This window comes from Sander lucioperca, chromosome 20, assembly GCF_008315115.2.
Source record: "Sander lucioperca isolate FBNREF2018 chromosome 20, SLUC_FBN_1.2, whole genome shotgun sequence".
In the NCBI taxonomy this organism is placed as follows: Eukaryota; Metazoa; Chordata; class Actinopteri; order Perciformes; family Percidae; genus Sander; species Sander lucioperca.
The window spans coordinates 11015976-11027812 of NC_050192.1; the positions used below are offsets into that span (position 1 = coordinate 11015976).

The 11837-nt window shown below is 38.8% G+C and overlaps 1 protein-coding gene across 8 annotated transcripts in view; it reads left to right on the forward strand.

The window, feature by feature from the left end:
• The window catches only part of cacna2d4a (calcium channel, voltage-dependent, alpha 2/delta subunit 4a), an 88986-nt gene extending 77781 nt beyond the window's left edge, over window positions 1–11205 (forward strand). For 7 of the 8 annotated variants that reach the window (XM_031313374.2, XM_035995962.1, XM_035995957.1 and 4 more), the window contains 12 exons: window positions 2325–2339; window positions 2812–2856; window positions 3149–3211; window positions 4389–4459; window positions 5561–5636; window positions 5727–5779; window positions 6579–6634; window positions 7087–7107; window positions 7663–7783; window positions 8568–8683; window positions 9132–9214; window positions 9426–11205. In XM_031313374.2, the coding sequence (XP_031169234.1) occupies window positions 2325–2339; window positions 2812–2856; window positions 3149–3211; window positions 4389–4459; window positions 5561–5636; window positions 5727–5779; window positions 6579–6634; window positions 7087–7107; window positions 7663–7783; window positions 8568–8683; window positions 9132–9214; window positions 9426–9518 (813 nt within the window). In that variant the 3' untranslated portion in view covers window positions 9519–11205. The remainder of the gene's footprint in view (window positions 1–2324; window positions 2340–2811; window positions 2857–3148; window positions 3212–4388; window positions 4460–5560; window positions 5637–5726; window positions 5780–6578; window positions 6635–7086; window positions 7108–7662; window positions 7784–8567; window positions 8684–9131; window positions 9215–9425) is intronic. The other variant, XM_035995960.1, reaches the window with a different exon arrangement.
• The last annotated feature ends 632 nt before the right edge of the window (window positions 11206–11837 follow it).

The window sequence follows — 11837 nt, forward strand, 5'->3', positions numbered from 1 at the left end:
TCACAATTAACTAATAATTGGTTTGCTTTAATTACTTACAACATCAAATTAGCTTAATCTTTATATGTTTGAATGAAATGATCATTCCAAAGAACTCTGTACTTAGTTCTCAGATCTTGGGGGAAGAGTTACGTAAGTGAGGGAAATCCCATCTGACCTTATAGCTACAGTATAAAGTTGAGTGCCTTAAAATGTTATTAGTTAATGAATTATAAATTAGTGAGGGTAAGAATAAAGCATAAGCTCAGAATGTAAATAGGAAAATGTTCTGACATCTCTGTACAGCACACACTTTGTATACTGTCCCAGCAAACACACAACTTTCTAAAGATACATCACATTAAAATATACAATGTGAATCCTGCAGTGTAAGGATCTATCTCTTTGTCTGACAGTGAGTGGAGATGCAGTGAGAGGCTGTGAGGTGATAGTAATGAGAATCAAAGATGATAGATTCTTTGCCATTCACATGTTGACATGCTCTTTATGTCATGGACAAGACACAGCTGGTCTTCCTTTCTTTATAACCCCATATTTGTTACTTGCATACTGTTTCTGTGTGTAATAGCACTGCACTGCAACTTTTAAGATATGAAATGAAAATATATGTGTAATTAGTGCAATCACAGAAACAGAATTTGACTTTTGCAAACAAGAATATTTTATAGTTGCAAAATATATCTTCAGAAATTGAGCAGCTTGCTTCAAAATATATTTATGCAATTTGTATAATCAGGCTTTATAGCAAAGCTCAGTATATAATAGTATATCATGCTTATAATACTGTAGTGTGTTGCTTACTTTGAGTTTAAGTGTGTATGCGAGCAGACAGTGGGATCATCAGTCACAGTGAGAAACAGTTCAATTGAGTTTCAGGGCTCCTCCTGGAGCCCCCTAGACTAGACACATTAACCAACACAGGATCTGGGGGAACAGCCTCTTACATGCTGCAAGGATTCAGAATTCTGGCTCTGATGTTAGAGGTGAAGAGGCTGCATGAGACATAGAATTGTTGAGACAGTCGATCAGTCCATCTGGTGATATAAGAACATTATTTTTTGTGATTATGTGACGGTTTCTCTAGAGCAACATCAGTAAAATTATATAGATAGATTGATAGATACTTTATTGATCCCCAAGGGGAAATTCAAGCAAATATCATAATGTAACAGGCATTTTGCCATGAAATTTACTATGCACATTCATGTTCCCCTGAGAAGCCTTGAATGAGCCTTTTCCACATTGGACACTTCATGAATCCAAAATAGCAATTGTGCACACAAATGATAATGATCTAATGGGCAGTTTTCAGTAAATTTGCAGAGCAAATTAACCCTTTTTGATTTCAAGGACCCCATGTCTTTTTACCCACTATATAAAAAGACATAAAGTTAATAAAGTTATCTGAATCTGAATCTGAATCTGAATCCCACTGCCACCAATCATGACAGATTAGATGTGTGGCTCCACTTCTGGCCAAAGCTACAGGAATAAACAATCTTCATTATGTTGTTTCTTAAGGCCAATAAACATTGTGACCTATGGGTTTTACTCGCAGGCCTTTAGACTTGACTTGTTTATGTAATTAGCAGAAACTGACGACAGTTTCCTACAGAAATTGTCCCTAATCAAGCCCTGCTATGTACCAACAGCATGCAGGGAACGATCATGATTTCTGTCAGTCCAAGCACTGAATTGTAGTTTATTTCAGGAGGCAGCGATGGGAAGCAAAGGGAAAGACTGACATTTCGCTGTAATAGGATTGAAAAGGATGATAGATTGACTCATTCACACTTCGACACGCTCTATATAGCTTGACCATGATTCTAAAGACATATTGTACACACACTGTGTACATAAGATGTGACCATGAAGTCAAGAGGAGAACTATTGACATTTTGACCCATGACCCTTTCACTGATGAGGGAAAGTGTTAGAAGGCAACATTTACAGTGTTGATAGAGAACTTCCACTGTCCAGTTGCAAAGGCTGATATATAGTAAATACACCTAATTATGTAAGATACACCAAACACCTAACTGCAACTTCTACATTTTCCTACTTCCATTTTTCTCCAGGCCTGCTTAAACATCTGTTAAAACCGTATTTAAATTTCAAAAATCTGCATTCATGAAAAAAACTATATCTGCAGTCTTTTGTCTATTCCTATATGCTCTGAGATGATGAATGGCTTTGTCAACAGCAATCTAACAGCAACAGAGTGAGACAGACCAGTCAGTTCATTGGCTTACACATCATTAACTGAAGTAATGTTTCTCTCTCTTCTTCATGTTCTCTTTTTATCTCTTTCCGTGTCTTCTCAGCCAAATGACACAGATGTAAGTATGCATAAGTTCCCCTTTTCTCATTTTTCAAAACATCTTTTAACATCTTCAACGCCTGCTGAACTCTGTGAAGTCAGCTTCACACTCCAGTTAAAAAAGATCACACACACACACACACACACACACACACACACACACACACACACACAGTCACAGACATGCAGAAATTAAACTTGCACTAGCAAGCAACCAAGACACTCAGAAGCCCATCACAGGTAGACACATCACACTGAAATTAACACCTTCTCACCAACAGTTGCATGTTTTTTCACACATACACATGCACTTGTCGACATTGACACATGTTCAAGCATAACACTTCCACAGAAAAGACAGACAGACCATGTGTTTAAATCATTTCCTCACATACACAAACTTGCTCTTCTGTAAACACACTACTCATCAGATAATGACACATATAACACTTCCTATCAAACATTTTCTTTTCTCCCTGTCTGTCCTCCAGTGCTCTGATACTGATGGAGTTTGTCCTCTTCGGTGTGACAGCTTTGTGAGTATATCTTTCTCTCTGTCTGATATGAAGTGAATATGAATAATCAAGCTAGCATGAATTGACTTATATTATGTCTTGGTATTCAAGTCCCAAAAAGTAAAAAAAAAAAACGTTTTATCTTGTCCTGCTGTTTGGAGCCACTAAGAAATAGATTCATATAACTTTAATTTTGAGTCATAACTTGAATTACATGAATTATTTAGCTTGTTGTTATCTTTGCCAGTGATGTTTGACACAGATCTTTCCTCACATAAGTATTTGCTTTCTCTGTCTCTTTTTCTCGTCTTAGGATATCGCATGCTACGTGATTGACAATAATGGCTTTGTCATAATATCTAAACAGCGCAATGATGTGAGTTCACACACACACACACACACACACACACAAACACACACAGATACACACACAGTGATAAAGTGTGATGATTATTTGAGAGCTTTTACGCCTGTCAATTTTTCAACGAAACAACGCACTCGGAATATCCAAAAATATTTTTTTTTTTAGAAAAAACGTAGTAGTTATTAGTCTGGATCAACGGAAGTACATATCCAGGATAATTGCCTGACATCCGGCACGTGGCTCACGCGCCGGATGTCCCTCACCTTCCGTTCACTGTGTGTTGCCGTTCTCAAACTCTGTTCGCTTCGGGAAACAACGACAAACTTCAAGCTAGCAGGCTACACGCTGAAGATGGCAAGTTTTGAAAGTTTTCAGCCTTTTCCCACAGTAACTATCAATAATAAGTTTAAGCATTAAAATGAGTCAGTGCTCATGAATCACAACAACTGTATATGTAGCACAATACTACAGAAGCTTCATTTATGCAACACAACAAAACGACCAAAACCAAACCGATGTGATGACAATCTTTCTTACTCTTATGTGTGATTGTACAAAGTAGTTTCATTAATTTGAGCAGATGAAAGTTCATAATACATTCACAACATACATAACTATTGCATTATTGATTAAAGCAATAATGCTCCTACAATATGCACATATGTGTTTTGAGTGAAATTATGTTTAAGGAATAGTTTGACATTTCACTTACTTGCCGAGAGTTAGATAGTTGCCGCGTGGTACTGTTTGTGCCTGTAGTGATAGTACGCATATTTGTTACCTTTGGCCAGGCTAGCTGTTTCCCGCCATTCCCAGTCTTTATGCTAAGCTAAGCTAACTGGCTGCTGGCTGTAGCTTTATATTCCCTGTACAGACATAAAAGTGGTATCAATCCTCTCATTTAACTACTGGCAAAAAACTACCTAAATAAGCATATTTCCCAAAAATTCCTTTAAAGAGATTAGCTGTAGAGTCACTACAAAAGAATCATCTGTGATGGGATACATTGCTTTTAAACCAATACACAGCATAGTTGGATGAATAATTGATCATACAGTTCACATTGAGGTGAAAGTAGAAAGATGGGAGTTGATAGTCCCTCTGTCAGTTTATCATGATATGAATAAGCTCAGCTCAGCTCAGTTCAGATGGTTTCACACGTTTTTTTGCCCTTTCTCTTTTCTAATAGGCGGGAAGATTTTTTGGCGAGGTCGACGGATCTGTGATGACAACACTAATCAGAATGGGCATGTTTAAAAGGTAATGTCTGGTTGTCATTGCCTGACTGGTTGGCAGTATAGTTGTGTCTGGTTACTTCTCTGTCTTGACAGTCTCTCTGTAAGCACAGGACAGGGGGTTACCTCGTCCTGACAGGGCCTGCGAGAGCTCAAGCATCTTAAACTTCATGTAAACTTCTCTAAATCAATTAGTCAAGAAGCTGCAGTGCCCGACATCACAATGTTGAGTGCCATGTATTATGCCTCCCGCTGTCTCATGCTCATGACAGCATGCATTTAAATGTGGCTCAGGAATTTGATTACATGTCATCCTCATGCTGTATCACAAACAGAAGTGGTTGCTGTTGATGCTTGTCTTAACCAAGAGGGTGGTTTGCAAATGTTTTCTGTTTTGGTTTTTATACACCTAAGCCATGCATTATGCATGTGAAACCCATGGCATGGAGGGCGTGCTTTACTGTCATTATAGAGACTCAAAAGCTTTGTTTTTATTGCTATATAATGGTATAGTCTCTGCCCTGTGTTGTACTCTCTATGTGCCAAGGTTAGCTTCAATCTTTGTACATGCAGTATTCCTTTTGCTCCCCTTTCAGCTTCTGTGACTGCTCTAGATTTTCTTTCCTGTTACTTTTCCCCCATCTTTTATGTTTGAAATCTCATGAGTGATGTGCTATTTTTATACAGCTAAAAGATTTTGTCATGTTTCCTTTCACATGGAATATTACATAACTGGTTTTGAGCATGCATGAAGCTCAGTGGCTGTGCACTATTTGCGCTTATATGTTCATGCATCTGCAAATTTGTGTGTTTATGTGTTCTTGTACCTCAACCTGCAAAAGGACCATATATACAGTACATAATGTATTGTAGAAAAACAAGAAAAAGTCTAAACACTTGGAAAATCCTCTGTTTACAAAGGAAGGCAATTCTATCACTGGGATGATTTGCTCTCTGGTTTCATTCTTTTCTAAGTTAAGTTTGGAATCAGGGTTTCTACAAAGATTAGGCTCAGCTGTACGACATTGTGTGTAATAGTCTGCAGGGGGGTCAAGGAATCGATGTAAGTCAGTGAAATACTGCCTGAGGAGCAACACCATGTGCTTTTGTGTGTGTGTTTCCTCAGGGTGTCCTTGTTCGACTACCAGGCCATGTGTAAGATGAACTCGCACTCTGTCAGCAGCGCCCGTCCACTTCTTAGTGTATGTACAGTGTACTCGCTCTGTATGCAATATAATTACCTTAATGGTCTAATCAATTCTCCAGTAACTATAATCTGTTTATCTCTTCAGCCGTTCTATGGTTTGGCTTCAGCCCTCAAGTGGTTCCTCTCCAACTTCCTACTGTAAGTGTTGCTAGGGGCAACCGGAATGTCAGTATGTCTAAAATAAGTTTACTATAAGAACAAAAAATTGTGTAAAAGCAGTAGAAGGTTTTTTTTCTTGGTTGACAATACAAAATTATTATTAATAGTTTGACATTTTGGGAACTATGATTATTCGCTTTCTTGCCAAGAGTTAGATAAGATGATCAATACCACTCTAATGTCTGTATGGTAAATATGAAGTTACCGCCAACAGTCAGTTAGCTTAGCACAAAGAATGCAAACAGGGGGAAACAGCTAGTCTGGCTCTGTCACAAACGAGCAAAATCAGCCTACCAGCATCTCTGAAGCTCACTAACTGACCTATTAGGGTAAATGGATTCATTTATATAGCACTTTTTTAGTGTTAGCGACCACTCAAAGTGCCCAAGGACACTTCATTATATAGACTGCGAGGGGGCCGGAACCACCGACCTTCTCTTCTTCCTGAGCCTAAGCATGTCTTATTTCTTTACCCCTTAATATAGCTGAATTGTAAAAACGCCAATTCACTAGTTAACTGGAAGTTATGTGCTGGACATTTTTGTTTTTTATTGTAGAGATTTGGTAAGGCTTATCCAGTCATCCAAAAAACAGCTACCAATTAGTGCTGAATCATTTTAGGACCCATTTTCTCATATTCCCATGACACAACTTTGGGTCCTTGCCAAGTTTTTGAAAGCTGATTGCAATCTGCTTGCAAGCTGCTTTGGTCTATAATGATGGCCGCCTAATTGACTCCCTCTCTCTGTCCACTCTCCTCTTCTCTCTTCTCCACAAGGTTTCTCCTGGAGTTTAATATCTGTGGCTTCTGGCACACGGAGCATTTCGCTGACGGTGAGCTCTACAAGAAAAAATGTCTATGAAATGTCCTTCCATGTGCATAAATCATGTATATTCCTTAAATCATCACAACCTTCAGAGCAGAAGGGGTGTACCACAAAGCGAGATTAGTGGGTTAGCGAAGTACGTTGAGCCTGAAGCCAGAGTTTTAAATGTCACGAAAGTGGCTCTCTTTTAACCCATGCACATTGAATGACACACATGGATGTTGTGTCAGTTCAATACCAGGAGTGTTTACTGTGAATTGTGTGCAACCTTAATCACCAGTCTAAAAGTCATTATGGAATAACAACATCACGTCCTCTGATCCACTCGCCTCTCATCTGTCTCTGTCTTTCCATCGATCACACATTCACCTTCCTCATTACTCCACCTGTCAATCATCCACTCTTCCTCCTACTCCACATCATCATCATCATCATCATCATCATCATCCCTCCATTCAGCCAAGCCACATTTCAGCTTGTGTGAGTATCTGTCCTGAAGTGTTAGAAACATCAGGGTTCTGTAAAACTACTTTTTTTGCATTTTGTGTGTGGTGTAGTGTTTGTAGTATACTTCAGACTACATCAAATGTGGTGTCTCTGATTATGTGAGTGGCTTTCAGTGGGAACAGGTGCCACTGGCAAGTGTTACAAAACAAGACCTAAGCATAGTGTTACACTGAAACTAATGTAATTCTGAGGAAGTCAGACAGAAAACATAGCTCACAACCAGACATCAAAATTTCAACAAGCCATTATGGCACTTCTTTCTGGTTTCAAACCCATCATTTTACCTGTACACAGAAACCAAATTCAATTTTGTTTGGAATACACAGGGAGCTAGAGTACCTTTGGTCATGGTAGAAAGAGCAATTAATGGCTAAAGTGTGAAGCATTTAAATAGCACCGCACCCAGCATTCTCCTGTCACAGACTCTAAGCCTGTCAGTCATCAAGAAAAAGTCACACATACACTTTCATACACACACTTATTGTAATTCCCACCTTGAGACATGACCCATATCTATTTCTCGATTAGCCTCAGCTCATAAGAAAAGAGGGGACATCCTGCAGCCGTGTGACACCGAGTACCCCAGCTTCGTCTACGAGCCATCAGTCAAAGAGACCAACAGCATTATTAAGTGTGGACGCTGCCAGAAGTAAGCACACACTCATGCACCCTTATGCACACACAAATCTGTAGCGCAGTCCCCTCTAAGCCCTCGACCAGTCGTATTAAATTGTCCTTCAAAAATCCATTTTTGGCTTTGCTCTGCTCTGCATACTGAGAGCAGTGTGAGTATCAGAAAGAAGGAAATCAGTGGAAAGGAACAGAAATAGATCTGGGTGCATTGGGTTATAGAAAGACTGAGAAACAGAGAGAGAGAGAGAGAGAGAGAGAGAGAGAGAGAGAGAGAGAGAGAGAAAGAAAGTATTAAGAGAGGTAAATGAGAAAAAGATATGGGGAGAGTGGGTGACAGAAACAGAGATGATGTGAGGCACAAGGAGGTGAAGAAGAGAGAAAGGAAAGCATCTTAGTGTGTGTGTGTGTGTGTGTGTGTGTGTGTGTGTGTGTGTGTGTGTGTGTGTGTGTGTGTTCATAGGTTGAGTGTGAACGCCCTCATGAGGCCAAAACAGATATAAAGCAGTACAAATACTGCTTACAGCACCACTGCTCAGATTTCAAAATGTTTATTACCCAGTACGACCAACCCATGCAGTCAAGTAATTCTGCAAACATATTTTTTGAATAGAACTTACCCTATACATGATTATATGAAACATTATTTGAGAGTTTTTGATATATATATTTTTGATCAGCGTAACAGTCATTGTGGGAATTGTAGCTGCCCTGGCACAGCGCCCCCTACTTGAGAAAGTGTTAATGTCATACAATACATGAGAGGTTTTCATTTTCTATGCTTATGTTTGTGTGTGTTTCAGGATGTTTGTGGTGCAACAGATACCCGAGAGCAACCTGTTGATGTTGGTGGTGCAGGCAGACTGTGACTGCTCCAGACAGTACCCACCCCTCACCATGGAGCCCAAAGAAGTGAAATATATCCTTTGATATTTTTATATTAATGGATACCGGTTCATCTCGAGAAATTATCTCACCTTAACACACATACTACATTAGATGTTGTTAGAGTTTGCTTTACATACATTCAGTTTGCTGCTCTTGTTGACTTTCTCTGAAAATAAACTAATTTGTATTGCAGTCCCTTTTGCTCTGGAGAGGGTGTAGACAGACCAACAAGGAGTCGCTAATGTTGCAACAAGTCGAGGATCTGTTAGCAGCTTCCCACCCGTGAACACTATAATTGCAAATTGTGTTTTGATTTTCACATTGCACCACGCCTGCCCCACTCGCTCAAATTCTGAGGCTGTGTGTGCACCTGCTGTGGTACATTTGTGAAATATGTCATTTTCAGTGTATTGATATATGAATGACGACTCAAAAGAAACCTCTGCTGCTCCTGTTGTTGCTCCTTGACCCCGCTGTACATAATGCCTCAGTGAAGTGTGACAGGATGAGGTACCAGAAGATTCGCCGACGCCCCGAGTCCTGCCACGCCTACCACGCCCAGGTCAGCTTCTCATTTGTCCACCCCATTATTTTTTTCATAACCTCCTCTCATTGTCTTACTGTGCTGGTTCTATGCACCAAATTGTATTAGTGTGCATTGTTGTAATCAATCCTAGCTTCTATATCTGCTATCATGTTAAGCCTGATTGCATTGAATTTAAATCAAAAGGCAGGAACACAAAGTTAAATCACTTTCTGTTTTGTCCCTATAGGAGAATGCCAATGACTGTGGAGGAGCTTCTATTATATCTCTCTCTGCCTCTCTCTTCCTCACCTGCCTCTCCTTCTTGGCACTTGTCTCCTGATGATGGACAACTTTGCTGTTTCACCCATCCTCATATAAAGGAGGAGATTGGAATGAATCAAGAGATGTGTTTGGACACTGGACACCTCAAGTGGATTTTTAAAAAACTAATTCTGCACATTTTGTTAATGACAACCACAAACCTAGTCTCTAGTGACGGACCATTGATGTGGTTTTTGAGCATTTGTTACTCCTGCAAATTATTACACCTGAACTGAAAACTGCAAAGAAGGAAAGTGAATAGGCTGTTGTTGCCATGGATACTTTTCCCATTAGTTGCTTTCTCATACATCATTTTGCATCTCAAAATGAAAAGGGACTAAAGAGATGCAGGTGGTAGCTATGACGTGCATTGATATGGGGGGGTGTTCATGTCCCACTGAACTAAATATTGCAGACACACATGCATATTGTATATGCAGCTGCAAGCATGCACACCACGAATACTTTATCATTCTGAATGCTTCATCTGCCAACTATCATACGTGCTTTTTTAAACGTTGAATGAGATAAGGGCGAGAAGGGCTACAGCAATATATGGTAAACCTTGTTATGTAACATTAGTGTTGCTGCTGAAAGTCGTGTTGTACAAGGGTGTTTGCAATATGAGTTTCTCTGAATCTCCTGCAAATCTCAAAGGGTGATGGCAAAGTGCCAAGAAAGTACTCACAGTGGGAGCTGATACAAATGTAATAAAGATAATCAAAGATCAGAATGAGAGTTTTTACTTGGATTACATCACAAAAATATTTATTTCTGTGACATATCTTTTTAAAAATGTCTGCTTCTCTCTGTGTCTTTCTGTGTGTTTGTACATACTGTATGTAATTATGTTTGGCTGGACATCACTGTGGAACTTGGAACTCTCACAGGATGTAGATGTACAATCAAAATGGATAACACAATGATTGATTCAAACTGTGTTTAGATAAGTTGTTATCATTGTATTGGAAAATACAATTGCATGGTTTCAAAGCAAATCTAGTAAAAAAAAAAAAAAGAATACCCCGCAAAAGATGCAGTTGTACCAAAACAAATGTTTCTGGTATTCATTTTTATGGCAGTGACTATGCATTTGTTGGACTGTGGTTTTTGGATACTTCACTTGGGCCTCAAGGTCATGTAACTGCTACTTATTACTTGGCCCTTGGCATGAATAACAACATAATTTTATAAATTCATGATAAAAAGCAAAGATAAAATGGGAACAAGATTGTCAAATGGAAGAAAACTATTTGGAAATGTCATATATTTAATTGCAATACAAATTAACAGTGTAAATCTAATTGCATATGGTATTTTTGTATTTCCTTATGTTTCATATCATATCTGCGATCTTGAATTTCAGCATTTCAATGTGTTTTGGGCTGTGAGTGTCCCTGTAGCTTTTTTTATGGTATTTCTGAATCATCTCACAAAGCATGTTTTTCAGTTGAGCTTACTCTGATGACAAAAATGCCTGAGAATTTACCTGTTTGTGTAATCGACTCAGTTACATATTGTGTGTGAGTGTGCATCATCACAGTATGTTGTGTCTTGTTGAGATTATGTGAGTAATTAATTTGTCTCATTTTTGTTTGTAATTTCCACTATACAATATTCTGTATGTTGTATGGTTGACATGTGTCCCAAGTGTATGTTGACTGACTGATGTCATGATTTGAACAAAGTAAATTAAATTATCCATATGGTTTTTGTACTGTATTTAGTACTGTAAAGATACTAACAATAATACCAGGCGAAAACAGAGAATCAGTCTAGGAATTCTACGAATACTCAGAGACTTTTATCATAAATGTATCACAAATCCAAGCAAAATTTGTTTGAAATTTTACTTTTAAATCATGTAAAACTTCACTGTCTTGCATAAATATATTTATAGGTTATCTCATTTTGATGATAATTGGGATCTTAGAAAACCTTAGACCTGTGTTGACATTGTATTGAAGCCGAACAAAAGTGTCAATGTGAGCTCTTGTATCCAAATGAGCTTTCATATTGCACCAGCAACCGCAAATAATACAAAGGTTTGAAATAACCTCTGCAACTACAAAATACCATCATGAGACACTTTACATGTCATTTAACTGACGATTTTATCCAAAGTGACTTACAAATGCTATTATGTCAGAGGTCGCACACCTCACGAGCATCTAGGGGTTGCTCAGGGACACATTGGTTGATGTATTGCAGTGGGAATCAAACACAGGTCTCCCACACCAAAGGCATGTGTCATATCCACTGCGCCAAGGCCATCATCCCCGGCGCTGCTGTGTGATGTTTTACAGAAAAGGTGTAGGTGTAGGTAGTGTGATGGTTG